The sequence below is a fragment of the Hetaerina americana genome, unplaced genomic scaffold (assembly GCF_022747635.1).
Source record: "Hetaerina americana unplaced genomic scaffold, ioHetAmer1.1.p SCAF_4, whole genome shotgun sequence".
In the NCBI taxonomy this organism is placed as follows: domain Eukaryota; kingdom Metazoa; phylum Arthropoda; class Insecta; order Odonata; family Calopterygidae; genus Hetaerina; species Hetaerina americana.
In genome coordinates, this window is record NW_027286985.1 from 90,966,431 (window position 1) to 90,993,065 (window position 26,635).

The 26,635-nt window shown below is 38.8% G+C and overlaps 1 protein-coding gene across 1 annotated transcript in view; it reads right to left on the reverse strand.

Moving 5' to 3' along the window:
• Window positions 1-26,635, reverse strand: part of mmd (disintegrin and metalloproteinase domain-containing protein mind-meld) — a 997,749-nt gene that overhangs the window by 345,280 nt on the left and 625,834 nt on the right. The window contains exon 8 of the mRNA XM_071590726.1: window positions 24,034-24,113. Coding sequence (XP_071446827.1) covers window positions 24,034-24,113 — 80 coding nt within the window. The remainder of the gene's footprint in view (window positions 1-24,033; window positions 24,114-26,635) is intronic.

The window sequence follows — 26,635 nt, forward strand, 5'->3', positions numbered from 1 at the left end:
TCTCCACGGGCCATAAAATCAATAAGCAATACACCTCGTCGATCCCAGAAAATGGTTGCCATGAGTTTCCTGGTGGACAGAACTGTCTTGAATTTTTTTGGTTTGTTTGGTGAATGAGCATGATGCCACTCCATTGACTGTCGTTTACTCTCAGGTGATGCATAACAAACCCATGTTTCGTCACCAGTAATTATGCGAGTCAAGAAAGAGTCTCCTTCATCAGAATAACGTCCCAAAAACGTCAGTGCTGCAGCCATACGCTTGGTTTTGTGCTCATCTGTAAGCTTGCGAGGGACCCATCTTGCACAAATTTTTGCATAATGCAGATGGTGTTTAACAATTTCATGAACAATTGTTCGAGAAACATTGGGAAAATGCTCACAGATGTCATCAATTGTGACGCGCCGATCGTTCCTCACGAATTCGTCAACTGAGCTCACCAGTTGGTCTGTAATGACAGACGGTCTCTCCGAACGCTCATCGTCGTGTGTGTTCCCCCTCCCCATGTTGAAGTTGCGACACCACCGCCGAACAGACGACTCGTCCATTACATTGTCTCCATACACCTCCTTTAATTGGTGATGAATATCACATGGGCGAACGTTTCTTGCATTGAGGAATTTAATCACTGCCCTCACTTCACAACTGGCGGCGTTCTCAATTTTTTTAAACATTGTAAACAATCACAGAAACAACACAGGCAATGCTAGCGTCACGCAACTTGGCTCAGAGAAGGCAGACAAGCCACTGAAGCTATCTGACCTCGTCCAGCGGCTACTCGCGTCGTCAGCACTTCATGCGGCACGAACGGGTACTACTTTCCGGATGACCCTCGTATTTCCTTATAGATCTTGCACTTTTCTGTACTGTGCACCTATTTTACTCTTCCTTGGTAAATCATGCCTCCTTATTCTACTGCCTCATTGGTTTCTTCTCTCAGTTTATCATTTATATCCTTGGATTCCCTTCTACCTTATTCTGTGTTTATAGCACTCCATTTTCGTCTCTCATCTATTTTTCTCATAATATCGTCATTAATCCACCGTTGTCTTGGTTTTTCTGAATAAATAATTCTATAGTTTCTATTTAGGCTTCCTATATCCCTTTCTTGATATTTTTCCATTTTTCCCACCCTTTTTTGTACCCGCCTCCCTATCCTCACTCATACATTTTTCGGTAGACTCCTGGTAGTCATTTTCCTTCATCCTGGTTAATGCTTATACATTCTATTTCGTTACCCATCTTCCCTGTTTCATCCTCTTGAATCTAATTTAGTACTAAATATTTATAGTTTTGGTAGTATACATTAGTTAATTATATTCTGAATCCTCACACTCTCCATTAGCATCGTGGGAACTGATTACAATCTTTCTAAATGTGTCTGACCATTATATAGTCAAACTGATATCACATTTAGTACCCATGTTTAATTCCTTGTATACCTACGTACTGCTGTATTTGAACCAGGTGTTTTAATAATTTGTAATTAAATCCTGTCACATGTAGAACTCTTTTACTTTCTCATTACAGTTCTCCCTCAATTCTAAACCGCAGTGCCCTACTTCACTGCCATATCTCCCTTTGCACACGACCTCACTCCACTCCCCCATAGCTGTTATCTGTATCTTTTCAGAGGCAGCCGCTATAAATAAGATAAATCAGCATGGGGAAAATATTAAGGTAGCATAGCTACAATTCATGTCGGCCAAAAGAAATATATTAAAATATTGAACACGATCAGTAACATTTTGGTATTTATGAGAACGAAAATTGAAAGATAAATTTCATAAATTATGATACAATTTTAAGCTGTGAACATTATTGGTTTCTTTTTAGCTGAATAAATTCTAGTAGCTTCATTCAATAAAAGTACGCGTAGCGGGGGAAACCTCGGTAAAATAAATAATAGACCTCAACTTCAAAAACATTTACTTACATATCAATCAGTAAAGATCTCTCGCTACTGACTTTTATTCAACTCTTAGCGGCAGCGTAAACGTTGGTATTAAAATGGCAGGTATAAGTGTTATCTCCCAATGAAAATACTCTAGTGGTCAGGACATTACACCTGCAAACAATTTTGTAATACTTTAAGCATTTCTAATCATGAAGAACGTATGCGTCCCTTCCCGTATACTTCCCACGCCTATGTCTTTTATAAATGCAAATTTTTCCCAAATTTCTCTTTTTATTTCCCATATGTCTTAAATACTTAACCATCTCACAATACTTATTACACTTATCAGCTCTTCCATTTTTATTACCTTTTCAGAATTTTTAAAAACCTTCTTATTTCCCCAAAGTTGATTAGATACCCTTAGTTTGTTTTCCGTAACGACCAACTCATTTTTAATATTCCTTTCCAAAAATCACGTGCAAAATGTACCAAACCAAATCTAAAGCTTAAGTTACAAGTTTCATAGCAATTAAGTAATACGTACCGGGTCAACTTTGTTACTAATCTCGTTTTCCACTTAAACCTTAGGTCTTCGTCGTCGACTCAATCATCTAATTCTCTATATAGATGGTTCTTCAGCTGATATATTCTTATTTTTGAAACTTTATAAAGCCATTATTTAGTTCCAAAATATCGCCCAACTAAAGCATTATTATTTATAATATATTATTAGAAGTTAATAATCAGGAATATTACAGTATTGTGGAATAATAATTTCTTCTGAAAACCGAATTAATGGACCTAAAGAGAATATCGGAGTCCCCTCCCCCCATTAGAAAGTCCCCTCTGTTCCTTCTCCGTGGCTGCCGCACCACAGGAACTACCCACCCGCCCACCTTCCCCTCGGGCACTCTCAAAGAGGCTAACCTCTCCCGCGGAGGGGACGGCAGTATTCTGGGAGGAGGGCAATAATGCGAGGCGAGAGGGATGGTGCACTTCAATGGGCAACAATGAACACGGCCTCCTCCTCGGCCTTTATCACGCACCCACGTCGTCTCCTCTCGTAAACGCGTCTGATGCGAGAAGGGGCGCTGAAGGGAAGCTAAATTAATTCGGTGACGAAGAAGAAAGGTGTGGGTGGAAGGGGACGGGAGGCAGAAGGTGAAGACGGGGGTGAGAAAGTTTTGGGAGTGTAAGCGACCGCTCGAAATTCGGCGTTGCCTGAACAGTTGGGGGAAGGTAGGTGTAACGGCGTATGATTATCACCATTGCCGAGGTAGTCGGGGAATACAAAACCAACCAACGCTTGCTTTCGAAATTCCCGCTGAGAAAAATGCGCTCCCGGATATTCTGCATGCTTTACTCCGAGGCATACTCGGGCACCAACATTCGTTCTCTTTGCCTTTCAGTTTTCTTCAGGTGTCAGGCCGGACGAGGAGAGTGCTTTTACTACCAAGCGGCGGTAACGTATGGCACGATCTCTCTCGAATATAATGCGAGGATTTCAGCAGGGCCCTTGCAGTATATTAACAGCCTAAATCTAAGTCGACAACAAGAATACTCAGACATTTGCCAAGAGATGCGCAAATTAAATACTTTCCATTCTCATAAAAAGCCTTACATTCTTAAATTTTAACTTGAGATTTCCTAACTAAAGATTTGAAATGAAGATTTGCACAGATTCGGGCAAACACTGCGACTACGCAATTACTCAATAGTCACAAACTTCTCTATTCATTCAACCACTTGATATCGGTTGATAAGGGCTTTGTGGAAGACAAGGCACTCTCGTGTATTTTGTCTCCAAGAGAATAACGAATATAAAAATATGTCTTATGTGAATTGTGAAATATAGAACGAATTGAGAGGGAAAGCGTTCTCCAAATTGCACTAGACGTCTAGATAACAGCATGGCTATCAAACAAAGACGAGTTTTTGTTAAGGTATGGATCAATCACTATCAGTTCATATGTACCAGTGGTGGGGTCTCCATCATTAGAAGTATATTTTAGTTTCCAAAGGGAATCATACACGCACACACACGTGAATCTTTAATAATGGTTACTCTTGCATCACACTGTCGTTTAGACAGTCATCTCACTTGCAATACAAGTTTTGATTAGAGCGTTTAGATTATACGAGAAATATAACATATGTACAATGCTTGCAATATATTTACCGGAACATCGAAATTAATTCAAACTTTGGCAGAAGTAGGTGCGGTTAGAGCTTGAATCGAAGTAACCGTTGGTGGATTCAGAGATTTAGAAATCAGTTCCTTTCTTTGTGTTACCTACGGTCTTCCAGGACGATTCAGCTCAGGATGAAACTAACGGTGGCAAGGGAAATAACCAGGCTTTTAATTTGGGTCCTCTTCTCGGCAGATAGTTGCTCTATCCACTGGACAACCAAGCCATCAATATATATTATGTACGTTCATGGTCCAATGAATTCATGAGATTTCAAAACTTTTACTTTTAAAAAAGAAAAACAACCTATAGAGAAATAACCTTTTTGAAGCGTTATATTCCTCCTCAAATCCTCAACATTTACTGTTTCATCCAAATTGTTTGCCCAAAACTTAACCCGCAAAGTAAAGCTCGAAATCCGAGCTAAACTTCACCCAAAGTCGACAATGGATGAGCGTTGAAGCTGTGGAAGAATGGATAGTGGAATAGATGGCTGAAGAAGAAGAGGAGTCATACAAAACTAAATGACAAATGGACAAGAAAAGCTTTGGAAGTTTGAAAGTAGACGCTGTTTATAAGAGCCATGATAAAAATGGCGTGCCGAAGATGACAGATGATTGGGAAACTGGGGTCAAAAGAATGAATGAAAATAAAGGTGTTTTTGGATCGATGAAAAATTGTTTTCATTCGAAAATTTATTCACCGATCGGATAAAAGATGGATTTTGCGAAATGTAAACCATTAGAGACTGGCTTGTGCGACGAGTTCTTTTGAAATGTAAATGGTATAGAACAACATAATTTTAGTCTACCTGAAAATAGCAGAACAAAAAGGTATATTTAAAATTAACCCCACTAATAGACCATTGAGAAGTACCGATCATGTGATTTTTGGACCTAAATGTGATATTGTGCATCAAAGCCGGGTCGGAAATAAATTTTCATATAGTGGAAAAGTGCTAGTAATTGGTCATTATGCTAAGATTACACCATATATACGCCCTAAGCTGCGCAAATTGTTAATAAACGAGGAACTTATGTTAAAATATGGAAAGGCAACAAAACAAAATATAACGGTTCACTCATTTAGTTGAAGTTTTTACCTCATATCAAAAATAATTGTCTAAATATGGCTTCAATGGTATTTGTATAAAATTAGAAATTTCATTTTTTAAAGCCTAAATTATTTTCAAATTTGTTAAGATTAGCTGAGTACTTCACTTTCGGGAACAAATTTTCAATCTTCTCAATGTCAAAATGGAATTGCAAATCTGCTAAATGGAATAATGAGTAATTAAAGGTTACCCATCGGGTCGATATCATGGCGCTTTTCAATAGAAGCGAAATTTTAATTGTAACGAATTATAACGATTTACCATTGTAAAAATAATATCATACGTTTATCTTCAAGGCTTTGGTTTGGATCCTTTATGTGCTTGAAGGTGTTCGTAAATATAAGAGCATAGGATGATATGATACATTCTTTTAACCGCAAGTGGCAAGCTATTTTTATGTAAAGGATCGTTTCTCATTTGTTTGTTCATGCTCAAAATGATTTAATAATTTTACCATCGTTAATACTCAAAAAATGAATAGCCAAAGTTGTCATTATACGAGCAAAATAAAACAAAATAATTTTCTTTAAAGGTAAATTAATACCAACTTCGGAAACTCTTACGCAACCTCGAGTTTAACAATTTTTAGATAATATTTGCTTAAGTCACTTAGCCTCAATTTTCAAACCGCTACCATATGGATAAGCGATTACTGGAAATAATTCACATCTCGTCCCAGTACTTCAAATAATGACCTTTGCATCTTGGTAGAATGACTTGATTGATTCGAGGCGAAAACCACAGAGGCTTGGACGGCGAGCGACTCGATTGAGATGCCGAGATGGAATGGAATGGAGGGGGGTTGTGGGAGATTCGGATCGTGGGCGGGCGTAGGGGAGAGCCGGGAGGGCCGGGAGGGGGGTGGGTAACCGCCGCTGGGGAGTCGTCTCACTGGGGCGTGGGCACTGCATGGACGTGATCGGAATACTCTCGGCCCCCATCGCGCACGCCCTCATCTCCCGCCGCCTCAACCATATCCGCCCTCGCCACATTTTCCTTCCCCTCATCCCGCTCCTAGGAACTCTCCTCACAATTCCCGTCCGTCACCCCCTTCGTTTAACCCTCGTCGACCCTTTGCCCCCCGTCCCTCCCTCCAACGCTATTATCCCAAACACTCCAGAGCGGAGACGAGTCAAAAACGAATTCGCAGCCGAATCCTCTTTTGAAACCCTCCCACCTGAATGGCCACCGAAAGCCGACCAAGGTTCCGTCGAAAGTCGTCTTTTAAAACCCGAGGAAGTACTCCTCCTCGGAAAATTGTCGCCAACAAAAATTTTAAGAGTATATTTTGCTATTATCGTGTCGTGTGAAGCAAGAATGCGAACTACAAAGAAGTTCTTAAGGTGCGAGAGCCGTAGTTGTGTACTCATATATTATATCGTATTCCTCTGCTGTTTTATACTTATGTTACCCTCATTTTTCTCCACTTTTAGGTGTCAAAGGTACTACTTTTAGCGAGATATTCACTCACGGGGGTACAATAGAAAATAGGCTACATGAAAAAATTGTAAATACATAGAGCCGTGTCACCGAAGTACTATATATGAGGAAATAGGTTATAGGGAATAGACTTAATCTCCAAAAATAATTGCATTTTTTAGAAGCAACTTCAAATGATACACTTGAAATATTTTTTTTGAAGAAAATTAAAAGTACAAAAAATTTCATTTAAACTATTTTGTAAAAGAGAAATATCTTTTGAAATGAAGCTCTGTTAGTTGGTCCACTGGCCTTTAACGAGATTAAAAAGCACCTAGTTTATTCTCAAGGCTTATTTATGGGATGTCATTTGCAAAAGTGCCACATCCACGTTCTCAGTTGACATTATAAATATGGAGGGTGTAATTGCCAAAAGTAAAAATTGGATCTGGAAGAAAAATCGGGATAAAGAACTCATTACACATATGTGCAAAGTCGTAGATGGAAAACTGAATCAACGACTCAGAAGAAAATAATAGTTATCATTATGTTAATGTCGGAATAATAATACTGGGCATCAAATTTCACCTTAAATAAATCTGTTGCATGATTCCCTGTAAAGTATTGCAAATTCTGTCGATTTTGATTCCAATTGTATAATTAGGAAATAATATTTCTGCACACCCTCTTTTCTGTTCCCTATCGACTTCTCCTCTCAAGAATTCATGCCACATTCACGAAAATCCTTGAGGCAGCCAAAATTCGCTATCCAAATAATGGCACGTCTCCCCACCGCGGCCGCTCCCCCAAGCCCAACGCCCGAACTCCCCTCGACACCCGACCGCACCCCAATGGAAGCCCGCGTGACCAACCTACGAGATCAAAACGAAACCCCTGCTTTTTTCCTCACCTTCATATTTTCGCCTCCTCAGATATCTTACAAAATCCACACGTCCGCGGAATTATCGGCCCCGATGTACGCTTATCTGTGTCAATGGCTTACGGAGAATACGGTCGGCGGTTGTCTGGCCACGCTCGTGTATGTTGGGGTGAGAGGGATCAGGAGAACGCTCTTTTATATATATATATATATATATATATATATATATATATATACATACATACATACGAACCCGGATTTCCGCCAACGCATCGGGGCGCTATCTCCTGGGATGATATCACCGCTCGAAAGAAGAACCGTCGGAAGGTGGATATTGGTTCGGAGAGGCGAAGTTAGGGGAGTTGGGTTGGGTAAGGGGAGGGTTCGAATTAAACGGGAAGACTTTGGGATTCTGACGCCTGAGTCCGGATTGTAGAGATTTGGAAAAGGCAAACGAATGCCCAGATGAAAAGACCCCAAGGGTGTACGCTATGGTCCTCGAAAAATCCAAAATGAATCATTTTACCCGTAGAAACTTGCGTAAAGGAAAATTCCGTTATGTTCCTACAGAGGAGAGAAAATTTTATAATACAGTATAGTAGCAATCCTTTGAATACTGAATGCGCCAGAAAACGCTCGACGAGTAATCGTAGGAATATGGCACGTGAGTCTGATTCTATAATGTCAAACTTTCACATTACACACATACTAAGTTATACTCCTCTTTACATATGAAGTTTCTTTGACTACTATGATAGTTAAAAAGAGACGGTTCAGGCGTGATATGGTGGAATATCATGATTAATTAAAAATTGACAATTTAGTTGACATCACGCATCTGATGATGATGTAGTTACATTGAAACCGGTCGTATTCAATTATTTACTTATTAATTTTCATTTAATAATAAGTAACTTAATTATGCTATTTTATGGTAAATTGTCAATTTTTAATTAAACTATGATTGTTGCCTTAATATGAAGGTGTCAGAAATAAATCATTAATGGGTTGCAAAGGTCAGAATCTAATATGTTAATAGATAAATAATAATTAAAAAATGGTTTCAGGATATAGAGAAGTAAAGGAGCATATTTTTTATAATTTGTATCAATGTGAAGATGGTAAATAAATTCAAATACATTCAGGAATGAGTTCATGGAAAAATAATTCAGCCGATAAATTTGTGCTGTGTGCGTGGGCACCATGATTAAAATCGTCTTACTGGAGCGAGTGAAGGACTAGTGAGACCTCGCGTGTGCCTCACTAGAAACCAATGCAAAGTTAGTTTTCTGGAGTCAATAAACGTCGCTCTTCTATTCAAAGAGAACGAGCATCAGAAGGAATGCAGAGGCTGAGAAAATGCGTGAAAGTGAATCAAGCTTGAGGACAGAAGCAAAGGGAGGACGAGTATGGGACAGAAAAACTGAGGGAAAGGGAGCCATGAATCTCCCTGTACTCCTCTGGCGCAGATCCAGTTTGAAAATAGAGCAAGAATGAAAGTCCTTTCTCAAAAGAGAGGAACAGAAATGTAGAGAATCATGTCGAACAAATATACGAAGAGAAAATTATGTTATGGAAAATAATAAATCTCCAAGGGACAGGTGGGAGGGAAAAGGGGGAGGGTTGGCTAAGAAAGGGATAATGAAAGAGGAAAATGGGAAGAGAATGAAAGAGAGGGATGTATAACGGAAAGGATTTGTACAGGAGGCTACGCCGGAGGAGGAGTAGACGGAGGGAAGAGCGGAGTGGACAGAAGAGGGGGAAGGGGGAGAATCCTTAGAGTGGTGGGGGTAAAAATGGGGCAATGGGAGCGACAAGGGACATAAATGACTCAAAAATTTCGAAGAAAAGATTTTACGGGGCGTGAGGCGGGGGTGCTCTTCCGTCTCATGGAAGTCATGGGGGGAGGGATGGGGGCTGGCTTGGAGGCCGAGATATAGCAAGGAGAGTGGAAGGAGGGCAGTCAAGAGCGATAAAATATGATGCGAAATGAATCTCGCACTGGCCGAAAGCATTATGCTTCTCTTGAGTAAGGTTAGGAGCCACGAAGTCTGCATCCTTGCTCTTCCCCGCTCGCTCGCTCTCCCTCGCACACTCTGTTTGAGGGAGATAGTTGTGGATGGAGGAGGAATTTGATGAATGATGTGGAATGAAGGGGAATGGGTAAAAATGGGAACGCGCTTCCTTCTTCATCTTCTCTAGACAAGGCAGAGGGATGAGGGTGGAAGATTTTTGCGGATGGCGGCGGGGACAGAAGGGGAGACGAGGGTGGGCGGGGGAAGTGCAACTGAGGAAAATTCGGGAATTCGGCCCGAGTCGGCCTTGGAAGTGGAATTCCAGAAGAGCATGTGAGGGTGCGGTAAACGCCAAAAGGGAGTTGCTACGCTGGTGAAAGACATCGCCCCCTTTTTGACCATTCCACGCGGAAAGTTTTTTTCCACCGTGCACCTATCTACGGAATATAAAATAATTTTTTATTGGAAACGCTAAATTGGAATTTATTAGGGTGATTTGTTAAAAGGGTGGGGGGGGGGTATGGCTTGTGGGATCCTGAAGTGACCCACAGCAAATGTGGAAAACATTTTAAGAACCAGAATTCCGTGTTTTTGGAATAGTTTCCGTCAATATTGCGATTAGAAGTACGATTCTTGACTAGTATATTCAAACACACGAATACATAGTGCAATCAGTAAATCTTGAGACCAATGGGGTTTATTTGATGATCAGCTAAGGTATAACAGGCAAATGGTTAAACGATAAGGCAGTTTCGCATCAATAAAATATCATCTAAATGAGACCGCTACGAAAATAAAAGGTCCCAATCGTAGGCAGAAATTAATACTAACTTGTTCGTTGTATCTGATATTTCCACCCATTCATGCACTGTTCTTTCTATCACATTCCCTTCGCTCCATTATGTCTCACCTGAGTTGATAATTTAGCTGTTTCTACATTCCTCTCCTGATTGCCATGTTAACGTTTCACTTTCTTCTTTGATTCGCACTCAGAAACATCTCTTCCACGACTCAAGGCTTCTTAATTCTCTTGATGTAGTCCATTCCCATTATTTCCTTAATTGATCTTCCCATTCCGTTCTCAACCTTTCTCTAGCCGTTTTCATTACTCATCCCCGTTTCATTTATTAGGTTTTACTTCCTTTTTACTCTCGTTGAAACATCAAGGCTCTACTTATCCCCCCTCCGGTCTTTTATTATGCTTTGGAAATTTAAACTTCATGGTGTCTAAATTATTACTCGAATCTGTTTCCTAACACGGAAAACTAAGTGAGTTCGATGATGCATCTCCTGAATTTTTAACCAATTAGACCTGTCTATCCAGGCATCTTCCATGTGTATCTAAGGCTATGATGATTTTTGAGCCAGTTGTTGGTTATTTTCTAGCCCCTTCTTCTGCAGAACTCGATTTCTTTCTCCACGCAATATTTCTAATCCTATAATCTCCTACTTCTACCTCATCTTCCCTTACATATACCACTGCGTTCCAGCTCTTTATTACAATTATGTTATACCGTCCTAATTCATTCTTCTAATTACCTCAGTACTCTTTCTTTTGCCCAGTAAGTGGAGGTCGGCATGTACAGCCGCACTATTGCGAGATCGGTGGGGTCCGTCTTATCTCTCTCTACCAATAAAATTCCATCACATCGTTCTTGTGATCTTTACCTCTCTGCTCCCCAATTCAGTGAATGCTACGGCCACTCCACGTTGACTCTACACTCATCAATCCGCAACTCTCATACATTCAACTGATGCCCGCTGTCTCTCCTTACTGCTCACAACCCTAACCATGGTTAAACCCCCTCTCTCCATTTACTCCTGGGTTATTTCCGAATCCGCTCCACATTCCAAGTGCTTATACTAATCGTTGAAAATCACTTCTGGATCTTTTTATTGAATGGGTTTTAGCCCAATTATACAAGGATTTTCCGTGATAGCGACCCCGGTAACCTTGCCTCCTAAGTTTCCGATACGACACCCTGCAGAATGGATCAAGCTCCAGAGTTAATATTCTCTTTATGCTCGTCCAATTTCGTATGTTTATTGCAACATAGAAAATATAAATACTTTAAACATTAATGACATTGAAATTTCACGTAAATAAATACTGTGTAAGATGCAGCAGGAAAGTCGCGGGAAGAAATGAAAAATCTATTTAATGAATTAGGTAATGTGATGTGCAAAACATATGCTTTACAGGTTCTACGATAACAGCGCCGCTGCAGGTTTAACTGGAGGACTCCTAAATCTCAAACGCATGCGACTACGAAAGTGAAAACCTATTTCTTTCATTTCAGTTTATTTCATATAAAATGGTTCCTTTTTGACCAAAATTACACGCTTGTTCATGGCGAATTCAACCTCAACCTCGTAAACTTCTCTAAAAAAATAAAATATAGTGATAATGCAACAATTAAAGTGACTCGATAAGTAAGATACTCTACTTACACTAACTATTTAATAGACTAGTGGTACGAACATTAAAATCTATCTGGGTAGACCAGTGAATTTTATAAAGAGTGATGTTTGCATATGGGCCTAAATCATACTACTGCCCTACGGGTCACAAGCAGCGGCCAAATAATGGGATTGGTAAGCTGAGTTGCAGAACCACATTTTCTTTTGGAATTTTTAAAAACTCATTTTATCAATTCAATGTTTGTAAAATTTGCACCGCGATCTACATATCTATATCTTGTATCTGATATAATGTGTGACCTTTATTATTTCGTAAATAACGGTCATACAATAAATCTTATCTAGTTGAAAATTGCCACTATCCGTTCTTAATTATGTTCAAAATACACCACATCACGTCTGACTCTACTCAATTTGTTTATTATTTAACTAAAATGAAACTTGATTCTCTTGTGCAAACAGAGCTGCGGGCTATTATGCGTGTAATTCTTCTCCGAAACAACTATCTCTCCGTGTTCAGCTTATTGGATTCCGTGGAGGGTAGGTGATGGAGGGCGGGAAGAGGCTGCGACTCCACATCTAGGTCGCGCCTCGTCTAGATGTGCTTCTCTCTCGTCGATAGGTGGTAGTCGAAGGCCTGGTAAAATGCTTTACGCAAAAGATGGCCGCGGCACACGTGGAATCTCCAATTCGGCTCCGAATGGCGGAAACGAATTCGGCACGCATAGAGACACACGAGTTGGGCAGAACGGTGAGTCTCTAGCCGGAGTGGTTAGAGTAAATTCTGCTCGAGGGGTTTAAGTGTAAGAGCTGCGCGCCCCTGTTCCACTCCCATACAGTCGATCGCCCGATAGACTTCCAAATCGGAATTCTCGTAGGAATGTGAGCGTGATAATGTAACAAGTTCCACTGACGAGAAATGAACTGTACCTTTTAATTTAATACTCTAAAACCATTCAACTATTTTCCATGATTTTAGAACACTGACTTTGATTTACAAGTTTAATTTGACGGGTAAATTTATATAATTACCAGGCTTCGGATTTCATATTGTATTAAATTGGCTCTCATAAGTTAATTGGATCAAACTGATAGAATACTGCAACAGCGACAATTTTGTACTCATACATTTGAAGTATATATTTAAGAAAATGAGAATCACTTAAATGACCCAGTTTCAGGTGTAACATAGTGAAAATCCTTCTTGATAAAAGAAGACACTTTGCTTTTCCACGCAGAAGTTTTTTTTACGACCTAGATTTCGTAACAGCGGAACATTTACAGCTGACCTGAAGATGTTACGCTGTAACGAAACCTAGGTCGTAATAAAACAAATTGTTTGTGGAAAACCAAAGTGTCTTCTTTCATCAAAATGAGAATCACGAAAATAAAAGCGAGTTGCCATCTCAATGATGGCACAGAATGCAGATTTTGAAAATAGTTCTAAAGAAATGTTTCAATTAGAATATTTGTTAAGTTAATTTGAACAGTAAATGCTGTTATATAATTATTATGCTATGCATACATATGTTATGTATTATTTAAAAAATTAATTAGCAATTATTCAAATAAATTTTTCATTAAGGTGCTAAAAATTATAAACATAGTAAAAATTTTCTTCAAAAAAATATGTTTACGAATGCAATAAAAATGAAATTAAGAAAAACTGAGAAGATGTGATTTGACTTTGAGAATGTAATCTTGTCATTTTCTCAAAGTTACCTTTTCCAATAAATTTTTATGACTTATTAATGAATTAAAACATCTATTCATCATGAATCATTTAGCAATAGTTTTCCTAACGAACGAACAGAGATTTCCTGCTCACCCGAAAACTCGCGTACCAAAAGCAAATAGATTATCCCACAAAATTAGGAAGTGTCCGAAAAAATAAACGTTTCCTAATGAGATTGTTAAAATTCCGAAATTTTTTAATTGTCCTTGTCTTTTTCAGAGATTTCATATTGCAACAAATGAACATAATAAATCGAATACGAAGGAATGGAAGGATTCTCATATTTTATAGCAATTATTGTAGAAGTAAATCTATAAGCTGGTCAACTTATAAAAACTTAATACCCAAATTTGCACCTATTTCCAAGTAATTAGCCACGGGGACACATGCTGGGGGCGTAAGGCCTACCGATAAGTAAAGAAACGGGATTTTATTGCGTCATCCAGCATAGTTTTAGATTTATCTATGTGGGTATTTTATTTGGTTTAGCCTATTGTACGGTATGATTTGTGTCATTAAATGTGCAAGAGATATACATATTGGATATAAAGGACTCCATGTGAATATGGGAATGCGTAGCAATCTATTTCCCTAAACATTTCCCAGTCATCATGCATGCCCATACAAGGTGAGGTACCAATCGTTCCATCGGTGTTTCATCGGGTTCCATTTTTCAATTCATAGGATTTAATTCATCCAATACGACTTCGTTAATAATATCTTACAACCGATAGCGTTTACTGTCGCAGGACATTTAATAATCACATATCACGCTTCAAATTCGTTCCTGACGTTTTATAATAAATGTGATTGATATCCTTTGCATTTTATCCATTGTAGTAATCAAATTTGTGAGTAGTGTCCCAAAATGCTCGACGTATCAGGAGAGCGGAAATTAAATGCATTCAACATTGACGATGTAGCAATTGCCAATAGTTATATTTAATAAACTTTAGTTTGAATGTGACTCGTGGTAGCATAGCGGGGCATTTGGTTATTGGCCCGAGGATTACGGGTTCAAATTCGAGCTGATCTATCGGAAACCCAAGGGTTGGATTTAAGATATGGTTGCTCAGAGGTTTGAGAAAATCCAAATGATTGCACAGGCAAAGGTTATCGGGGCGCTAATTATCTTTTTATCGTTTGAATTTCACACACCCTTAGGCTTCGATTAGGGGAATCTTATATCCACACCCTTCAAACCTCACATTTGAGAACATTACTATGTGAAAGAATACGACTATAAATAGCATCTTAATAATATCTCCTTAACCATGAATCAGAATGCAAAACAAGATAACTATAAAAATAAAAGTGTAAAAGTCATTCTTCTTGACCGAAATCGGCTTTAGCCAGTTAGAGGCGTCCTCTCAAACTCCGAAGTTTAGGGGGTCTTAAAGTAACAAGATGTTTTTATGGCGAAATGCCATACTAACAAAGTCTCAGGTATTGGCGGCCATGCGCGTTGTGCCATAGTCCACGAGGTCACAACCAAATCCCGGTCAAGAGGAACTGATTGTAAACTTTAGAATTGTTGCATTGTTATGCGCATTAGCGGTAAAACTGTTGAAAGTTACTGTCACGGCATCTCCCGCAGTTTCACCGACTATATAAATCACCCGAATGGAATCGAGAGGACGATGAATATAACCCTTTCGTTTAATAAGGGAGTTTAGTAACTCTTTCGAAGAGATATTCATATTCACAGTGCCTTTCCTAACCTTCTTCACATAAAAACCGCTGTTATGAAAAAACAAGAATTTTTACATGAAAACCGTTGTTTATCTGGCTATCACATTTGATCTCCTGCAATATTTTAACGCATCCTTTAATTAGTGTCAAATATTAATATATAATTTATTTTCGTTGAAATCTGAAGTATTTCTTAAGTAACTATTACATCTGTTCATGAGGTTTCTATAATTTCTGAAGTTGTAAATGACAATTATTTTTCTTAGGTAGAAAACACAAGAACGATTTCTAAAAAAATATCGTAAAAGGTTTTATTGAATAATGTTATGAATGAGGGTTTTCCTGGGGAAATACTTGAGACAAGGCAGGGAAGTAACTTGGAATGATATGACACCCGACACATTCTGGGTGAATGAGCCACGGTGCATCTAAAGTAGCCCTCTTTTTGCATCATTGCCTGCCCCGTCTGACCCCATCCTCTACCTCCTTAGAAATGATATCCAATTCCATCTTTCCTCCCTGAATGCGGACCCCATGCATCAAATAACACATTACCTTTCCAATCTTCCTCATCGCCATTTTTCTCTACTCGATCAATTACTTAACCGTGAAAGAGGGCGTCTCGAGCTCAAGTTCTTGCACTTACTGCACTCAACCCTCCCTCATTCTCCCTTTGGACCTTCCCCTTCTCCTTCCCTCCCCTCTCATTCGCTCTTTAGAAGGTGAGACAGATTTGCCGCCATCGGTTGGAAACTTTGACGAAATAATCACCAATACCAAAGTAACTGCGGGAGATTCCGAAACAGTAACTTTTAACGGAGTCATCCGCTAATAAGCATTTCAATGAACACCACCTTACTATTTCTTATTATCTGCTAGAACCTCCTCGGTGGATATTAAACGATACCAACTGGTATGGATATGTATCTGGTGCGAGTGACCCCGCCATGGCCTCAAAATTCTTCCAGGCAAATTCTTGACAAGGGTTCGATGGCTAATCGATCACGTGGAACAAATATTTATCACCGTTCTGACGCAATCGTGGATAACGTTCCAGAGTGAGCGCTTCTAATTAGTTATTCCGTCACCTTTAAGGATTTACAGAGTTTATGTCTCCCAGATAGCTGGGAATGTGGATAATTATTTCGTTAAATTAAGCAGCAGGTATTTGATAAGGTTATCATGAATCTGGAAAGAGAATCCTAAGATCATCAAAACTAAAATTAATATTCCTTATAATAGAAGCAAATTTGTTGGAAATAATGGGCTGGAGCAGGTATAGTGTGACAATATTTAACGATGCCTCGAGGAAATGTAAGGAGATACACAAAAGTGGCTCGTTACAGAAAAATAATAGCAAAAAAACTTGAAATCATTAACAAATCTATAAAATTAGCTTGATGTGATCTTAATAATATATGGCAACGACATGCAACTTATGTTATGCAATCTGTTTTTTTTAACTTAACATATATTGGGCGGCATTTCTTTTTTTAGTTCGGAACTCTCAGTGTATGCACCTACTTATGATATGTTTAGGAATCTTTAAGAGAACTATCGGCATTGTACTACTCATATTTCATTCTTCATTGGTAATTTGACAACAATTTAGTGATCAATTTTTTCCTCCCATTTTGGAGAAGTTTAAAGTGAATGAATTGATTTAACAAAAGGAGTTAGAGCTAAAAGCACCGTGAAAAACAATGTCATTGAAACAGGTAGTATTGATCTCGAAACACTACAAACAGTCGTCACATAAAACTAGAGTATGAATAGTGGATGATCAATTCATCCCTTTCATCAGTTACGTGAAATTTAAAATTTGATGTTCAATCAATTATTACCAAATCAAAATGATCAACCTGGTGATGGGTTTTGATAAGTTATCGTAGTGTTGACCACGAAATAAGGCCTAAAGCGTGTACAATTCGCGCATTGAAGGCGCTAATGATTAGGAGAGAAGGGATTATTTTCTCAGCGCACCACAAAGCTTCCCTACGAAAAAACTTTTTCCCATAAAAATGAACTAATTTGATCTCAAACGACTAACAAAGATATGGCGTGAGATTCGGTCTCGGGTCTCTCAGCTCAGGTAGCCAGGCACTCTGACTACCACAGGCTACACAGACAGGATACCACATTTAAATATTAAGAATAGTTGAGTACATTCAAAGGATTAATCAATAATATATTGTAAATAGTAAGGGGTTTACCTAATGGTTACAAAACGTGATACTCAGAATTCCTCCTCGCATACTGCCTGTTTGTATTTAATGCAAACTTGGCTTTCTCAGTAAAAATGGATTCCATGCCAAAAAAGCCACCGTGAAAGCATCACCTTGAAAAGAATCATCAACATAATCGCAGTGCAATGAAGTTAAAGGCGGGAATAAAACGGAGGAAGTACGGTTAAGTGGACCGGGAATGAAGGCTGGGAGAGGAGGCTGTGAGGGCGAGTGAAACAGTCTGGAACGAAAATGATACGTGTTGAGGAAAGCGAAGGTCACCAAGTCGCCTGCTCTAAAGGAAATGCTGGAGGATAAGCAAAATTAGCTGTCGAATGCTTGTGCAAAGTTCGAAGAAATGTCCACTGAAGAAAAAATAAAGGAATTTGATGTCAACACAAATGCATTGTATCTATTATGCAGTTTTGTCACCGTGAGTTGATGACACTCATTTTATTAATGTTTCCTCACTGAGATTGCATCACCATTTTGAATGCTACATTTGGGATTGTAATTTGATGTTTTCAATTCTATTTCAGATCCCTAGATATAGGCGAACGCTAAGAAGCAATATATGGAGCCCCTACCAATTGTGTTTCGAGCTGAAGAATTTTTGAGAGAAAGCATCACTTACTTCTCAAGAGAAAGTGATGGATCTTTGCACGATGACTGAAAACATGCCTAGTGGCAGTTAATTAACAGGGTTGTCCTTTATTGCCAAGATATTCCGCTGGCACGGCAAATTAAAGGCAGAAGATATGAGAGAGTTCCTGAAAAGACGAGGTATCACGAGGATATTATCGTAAAAATGAGACCATATTCAGAAAAAAATAACGAATATTGCGCCCAAATGCAGCTCAGAAACGGAACAGTTGCATGCGGAAAAACTCCGAAGCGATGCAGAAAATCTGTATAGTAACCACTAGAACTGTCTATTCAATTCCGCACAGCGTTCCCATGCTGGAGCACCAAATGTCTCTCAAACGTGTTTCTTGTCTACGATAAACAAATGACGAGAAGGGAAAAAACACGATTGTGCTGCCGCCGAATGCAAGAGTGGAGTCTTGGATGAGAGCGCAATTGGGCAATCCCTAAAGAGCCAGACGATCGCTTTTGTGGTCGGCGTTCCCTGAGGTAAATGAAATACTAGTCAGCACGCTGGAGAACGAGAAACGGTGGGACAAAGCCAAGCATAAGGCCGCTAATGGATATTGACGGAGGGAGAAAGGTGGTCTCCACGTGGGCAAAGATGAAGGCAAAGTCACTCCTGCTAGAGCAACATAAATACAAAGATGAGGGAAATCCAAAAGCCTAAATTACCAACTACGCTCCTGGTCTTTCTATTCAGGGATGTGCTAAGGATTAATCTTTTTGAACCACATTCCTCAAGGGTTTTAAAAGAAAAAAAACACAGGAATTGTAAAAATATGATGATAGCTGAATTGAATTACAGGCTTGTTAAATAAAAGGCAATCTCTTCAAATGAATGCCGTGATTTCCGTCTCTATAGGGATCGTCGGATCCATCTCTAACGCATAAAGATGAAAAGACAAAGCATTAAACAGGAGAGAAAACAAATGCGAGCGAGTGGTGGCGGATATAATTTGAATTGTAGAAACGACTTGATAAATATATCAACGTTTAACAATTGTTCCGAAAGAGAGCGCGTCGTATAATTCAACGTCGGCAAGGAATGCAGTAAGTAGGCAGATAGCATTTGAATCGGGGCTTACGACTATATTTTTCACCCTCAAAACACTGCCGCGTAGCCGTAAGGCGAGGATGGAGGCGGAGGCAGGATGGAGTGCGAACAAGACGGCAGGAATAATGGAAGACCAGTTTGCTAAAGTGGCAGCGGAGGAGGAGGGGGGAAGGGAGGGGGGGAGGGAGGGATTCCGGGGAGAAATTAAAGTGATGTTGAGAGTGAGCGCGGGGGTGGAGATCGGGGGGAAGGGTGGAAATGTTTGGAGAGAATCGCTGCGAAGAGAGAGAGGAAAGGGGGGCGGGGGAGAATATTCTAGACGCGCTGTGTGCTTAAGTGGAGGAGGTGTTGGAAGATGGAGATATTGCTGGGGATAACACAAGTTAAGATGGCAGAGCCGAGAAAGAGAAACTTGTGACTGAAGGATGGGGAGCAGGATGGAGGTGAAGGGATGGGAGAGATGGGTAGGGGGGAGAGAGGAGGAGGAGGAGGGGGCGTGTCGGTGGAGGATGGGAGGGACGGGCGGGAGGGAGCTGAATCGTTGCGGTGATAAATTACGCTAACGCGCAAAAGAGAAGCGCTTAGGAGCTCCTATCCGACGAACGCACGTATTTATGTCCTTTGGTGACTTGTTCCGCGTCGACTCGAGCAATTTGCTAAAGCGGCGAACGTTTCCATTGAGGCGAGACGAAAGAACGAAATGTGACTAGCGAGGAATCCGAGATATTCTGTCTTATTTCCCCCTACTTTTAATTACATTAATTACAAACTTTTAGGACATAGGCTCCTGAGCCCTCCTGCAGCTTCGCCTTGTATTAGCTCATGCCCTCGCTGGGTGGCTTATAATTTTGATGTCGCATTGTGTAAAGAGCTCTCCGTAAGCATGCACTGAATATTCATAAAATTCAATGATTTAATACAGCGAAATCCCTGCATTATGATAATTAAATGAACTGCAGCATACGGGGGAGATTGAGGGCATGAAATGCGACCTAAGCAATATAAGTAAATGGGTACATGGCAATAATCTCGTTATAAATGAGAAAAAATCCAAAGTCATGTTTGAAAAACACAAAACCTCTGGCATAATAGATATTCAATTATAGATTCATTCATATTACTGTCTAAATTACCCCACCAATAACTGTAATTTCCCCATGCTGGAACAAGTAAATAAATATAATTACTTGGGGGTAATAAAAATAAAAAAATAAACTTTGGTGAACACATTTCACAAATAAATAACAAATTACACCCTTCGCCAAGCTCCCCATATTAGTTTTTTAAGCTTGAATGCCATCAAAATAGTACATTTTGCACTGGTTGAGAGTAAGATATGATATAACCGTCTGGGGATCCACTGGTTCTACAAAAATTAATATGCTGAAAAATAAACAGCAAAAAATCCTAGAGAAAATGTCTGTGGCTAGATCAAAAAATACCAATATTCTAGATGATAGAATTATATTTGAAAAATTGGGAATTCTGCCTGTAGACAGGCTGTATAGATATGCCATCATAATAGGAAACTATTTTTATGAATAATATAAAATACCTGATTTAAATAAAAAGTAATTATCATTAAAGGACAATATTAAGTATATAACAAAAAGATTTCATACAAATCAAGGTAGAAGAAAATTTTAGGTTACTGTACCTCTAATTTTTAAAGAAATTCCTAAAGATTTAAGTATATTACCGTCAGTACACGCTTTAAAAGGGAGAATAAAAGACTGACTAATATACAGAATGGATTACAGCTTGGAACAAAACGTGACACGATATATGTAGCTTTATAATGGCATACACTTTAAGGTCTCCTTTTGTTTACGAGGCACCTGCTGTCAAGCCAGAATTGATTGGATTAGCAGGAACAGAATGAGTATTCCATGCATACATTTCTAATCTTCTTGCATCGCATTCTACTTTTGAGCCATAGACACTACTCGAAGCCTTATCCTTAATTGCACATTTAAAGCTGATTAAAACATCAGAGCCAATTGTGTCACGTGAAGTTTCTAAGGATCGAAATACAAGATTATATCCAAAATTTTATTTGTTAATGGATAAAAATCAGTTCATTCCCAATAGGGGCACAATGACAACTCCAGTGACAGAAGTTACCATTGCGAACTTATTACATTATACTCTTTCACGCCTTGCCAAAACTCAAGCAAGCAGTTCTCATTCCGTCATTACATCAGACACTAAAAACAGAGGCACACGTAGTTTGAAAGTGATACACATGCGGGGGTTGCTCTGGCCCGAGACTCAACAAGAAAAAGGTGCATCGTAATATAGCTGAGAAATGCAGTGATTCCGACGCAGTGGCTGCATCATAAGTGTAGTAGCCTTCTTGTAATTTGTCACGAAAAATTGAAGAGGGAAATTCGGAGCAAAATATTGCAACTATAGGACCAAGTAGTCCAGTACGAAGGGCTTTGGAATACTGACCGGAGGACAGGGAGGGAGGACAGGGATACCTAGAAGTGTCTATGAACGCTCACTCTATTGAAGAGTCTTTGACTAAATAAAAAATTACGGTGGTTCCACAAACCCTGTCATCCTGGGACAACATATAATATGAAAAAGAGCGTGACGGGGAAGTCTAAAGATTTCCAGCCTTCCAGCCTTAAAGAATACCAACACTTTTACAAAGACTGGAAACAAAGACTTTGCCGGTATAAGACTGACAGCCTCTAAGTACTAGTTCAAATGGGAAAAGACGGATGGCATAAAAACGGTGAAATATTGGTGCGTATAAATTCAGCCTCACAACTTTTCTGCCATGTTTCGTCATATATTTTATTTTTATAATGTAAAACCACAAAGTAGAAATAAAGAAATGACAAACACGCTAAAACAAAAGTGTATTTTATATATTTATTTATATTTATAAAAAAATAATGTTTGTTTTGGAAGAAATACCTAAAAGCTGAGTTTCGCAACAAATGGAGCTTTTTGTAAATATAACTACGACCCAAAATAAAGCAGTGGGATCCCTATTGATGGAGGCACTTATTGAAATATTTTTAAAAATATATTGTTACATATAAACAACAGAAATAAAAAATCTATGAGAATCTAACCCAAAGAAAGAATAGAGGCCTTTGAAGCATGGTGTTGGAGGAGCATGCTAAAGAATAAATGGACAGACAGAAGGGAAAAGACTATAAAACTCTTGGATAAAGAAAAACAAGATGAATTGGACACACCTTGAGACAAAAGTTAATTAGTTAGAATTATAAAAGACGGGAGAATCAGGGGAAAGACCGAGACACAAATACATAGGACCAATTCAAAAGTACTAAAAACAGAGAAGCTATCAGGTTTTGAGGTAACTAACTCTATTTAGAGAGGAATGGTGAATTAAACCGACATTAGGATTGAAATACTGATGATGATGGCAGCTAACATTATTGATAATTGATTGCTAATCAGCTAAACGTAACTTTACTCGTTTAAAGCACCATGTCTATTAATCATGGAGAATTGAAACTCTTGAGTAGCAGGAGGATTCGAATTAAGCCCAAGAGTTTTGCTATTCTAGAATAACGCTCATTTTTCCCAGAGGCCGCTGACCCTTCTGCATGCCGAAATAAGACAAAAAGGGGAGAGCGTGGGGGTGGGCTCCACTCATCCCTCTGGCGTGGTACGGGGGCACAAATGGGGGTCCTCGTGAGGTCGTCTCGAGTTCGCATTGGGCAAAGGATGGAAGGGTTCAAAATTTCAGAAGGGACCGACCCCTAAAGGAACAATTAGGAGAAATTACCGAAGTTAGGCGGACAGAAAGGGACGGTGAAAGTGCGTGCGGTTGAGGGCGGCGGCAAGGAGTGGTCGGGGAAGAGCGCTCGCTCTCTCAGGAGTGCTCTTCTTCCTCTGTGTGACAACGGGAGGACCAACCGGCCGAAGGAACCAGCTTGAGGGAGGGCTTACCGAAGACAACGCCGCGCGGGGAAGCAACAGTGGTGGAGAGGAATAATAATAGATACAAATATAACTGTGTGCATATATGTAGAAATACATGTATATGCATACATAAACACAAAAAAAAGAATAAATGAAGAAAGAATTGCGAAGATGACCTGCATCACTCTTCTTCTAGACTATATTCTGTCCTGTGGCTTCAACTAAACTTTGGCTTTATGCATTCCTGGGATGAAGTTTGAGCTTAATTTCAATCACTAATATAAAGAAATATATTCATAGAGATGCTGTATTTTCTCATTGTGAAGTGGTAGTCCATTTTATGCTAATTTTTACCCAGACTAATTCATAAATTTATTATATTTTCAGTACATTTTCCTAGCAGCGCCGTTTACGAATTGTATTTTGTTCGTCAATCGTGTTCAAATTGTTTTGAACAAGAAAACAATAGTTTGAAAACACTATAATAAGCGCAATCAGTCATGTAACGCAACGAATATGCTGTATTGTTCATTTTGGAATAAACAGGACTTACAGAAACATACTCGAACATTATTAACCGAAGAAAATTAAGAAAATGGACCCTATATACATGCTATTTTTCCTTTAAAATACGAGTATTAATATAGTATAGTAATAATCGTGTATAATATAGTTATTGAGTATATAATACTCAATTTGAGAGGACTGGTCTGATGTACATTTATTTGTATGACGAAACTAGGAGATAAACAGAAGTTATTGCAAAATCAACTATAGTATTATTAATTAATTATAGTTATAAAATTTACCATTAACATATTTTATTGGTACTTACGTATTAAGCTCTAGGTCAAGGCGAAATTTGTGGTTGAAGGCCTTAATGAGCAGTGACGTTCGATGGAAGTGCTTGCCGGTCTGTAAAGAAAAATATAGTACATAAGAATTCATAATATGATGAAGATGCACAATATTTGTAAATGAAAATTCTGTGAGAAATGAGGGAAATAAAATTATGCAACTAAATATGCTGAGATATGGCAAGGAATACATACATGCGGAACCAAATTTCAAAATATAGAATACCAAAACAATTATTGATTTTTTCAAAATACAAATACATATGTATATGACGGGTACAGTTCTTTGTTTAAATGGTATCTCATAGAAAATTATTCCACTAATCCCCAATGATTTTCTAAAAAAAAGTTTGAGTAATCACGATAATAGTTTAAGCCGCACAAATACTTGAGGCATCATCCATATGCACCAAATAGATCACAGGTATTTTGAATTAACAGCAGCAGATAAGACTTACAAGATAACTGCGCGAGATGGAATATAAGGGGAGATGGGGATAAAAATGAAGATGGGGAGCAAAAATAGAGATATTTTAGGGCTGTGGGCGGTGAGAGAAAAGATTAATGTTCATCGGAGTGATTAACGTTAAGTGGAGGGAAAGAGAAGCAGAAAGCGATATGAGATGTTTTTAAAAAGTAGGAAGAAGCTTAGTCAACGCAGAACAGTTGTGGGACGAAATATTACGAGTAGAAATCGAATCTGAGTCAAGGATATTGGTAATTATTCAAATTAGTCTACATGCCAAAAACCATTCATAAATAAGAAAAAAATAATAACAAAGGAAAATAATGTGATAAATAAGAAAATAATTGCGCGTGTACCTAGGAAAAAGGATTTAATAATAATGGAGGAATCAAACGCTGTAGAGAGAGAAGGGAGAAATGGAAATAAGGCTTGGGATCAAGGATAACCACTAGGAAAAAATGTTAGTTCTCAGGGGGAACTGGGTTAATCATAACCTAAAATTGGCTACAAAATCATTGTAGAAGTAAGTACACTTGAAAAATGCCGGTGGTATCAGAAATATATCAGTTAGATTATATTATGGCAAGGCACAGAGATTGTGTCAGGCGAGTATACTGAGCTATTTCAAAGAAAAGGTGGCATAAATTTATTGTATAGGAAGGCGAAAAATTCCTAATGAAATAAGAAGAGAAACTCTGCGCATAGTATACATATAAAAAGCATGAAATTATTGATTGGAATAAGAAAAGAGTCAAGTGTTACGAGGAGAATAAATGAGGAATCATACAGCAAAAATATTAGGCAAGTAAGTTTTGCCGTAGAAAGAGAAGACGACGTAGTTGGGGTTTGATGAGGCTCAGGAATGCATAATTGCGAGATAGAGAGGATATTAAGGAAATTGAAATCAAATAATGTTCTGGAGAAGGATAACAATCCTGTGGCATTTCTAGAGAGTTTAAGAAAATGATAAACGAAGAGTTTTTATGGGTTAATTTATAACATTTATGAGAAAGGGCTTTGACCGTAAGATTTTATTAGTTTCGCGGTACTTCTCAATGCATGAATTAGAAGAATACGCCGTATGCAAAGACTATAAGTTTAATTACGCAATAAGCTAAACTAGTACAATGGATTATTAGTAAGAAGATGAAGAGGATGAACAATGATTACTTAGGTAACCAGTTTGGGTTCAAAAAGGGGAGAGGGTCACGAGAAGGCGGAAAATAAGAGTATATTTGAGAATAAGGTGACTTAACCACAACCAGCACATATCTCACACTGTCTAGATGCGACTAAGGGTTGGATAGTCCGGGATATGAGCAGTTTCAGAAGAGGAATAGGACCAGCGTGTCCGCTAGTACCTTCGCTTTTCATTGTTTATGTGGAAGGAATGGTTGAAGAGGAATTAGGAGAATTAGAGATAGGATTTACCGCCAATGGGGAGTTCAAAAATCATTTAGGCTGTGGATTATCGAGCTTTATTCGGCCACTCAGACAAAGGGTAAGCAGTAGAAAATAGACTCTCTGTGTATAGGATAAGACTCAATGAAGACAAAAAAGGTTGCTAAGTTTTCAAGAAGGAGAAATAATAGATTAAACTCTAAAATTGGAGTAGAGGTGAAAGCGATTACCCAGTATGGCAATGTTTTGGACTAATATGGTCAACGTAGTTTGAAAAAATGATTTGCGTTTATCAAAGAACGTTACACAAAAAAGACGGAATCAATGACAGGAACGTCGAATAATGGTGTAAAAAATTGTCCGTTAAAACTTTGATATGGAGCGTGGTTTTGTTAGGCGCGGAAACATGGTCGTTGTTTAAGATGATAAGCGTAGTTGGAGATTTACGTTAAAATTTGGGTGTGGGTATTGTATTATAAAATGCAAGGAGAGGTAAGGAAAGGGGAGTGGGGGAGGAGAGGGGAGTTTAAAGAGAAATCCCTAAGAGACAGGTAAAGTGAATGCGAAGTATTTTAATTGAAATAAAATGTTGAGGACTGTAATAGAGGGGAGAACGTCAGGTAAGCAGAGCAGAAGGAGGAAGATAATAGGCATATTTCGTTTATGATGAAGGTTTCAGCGGTATCGAAAGGATAGGCATACTGCCTGGAAAG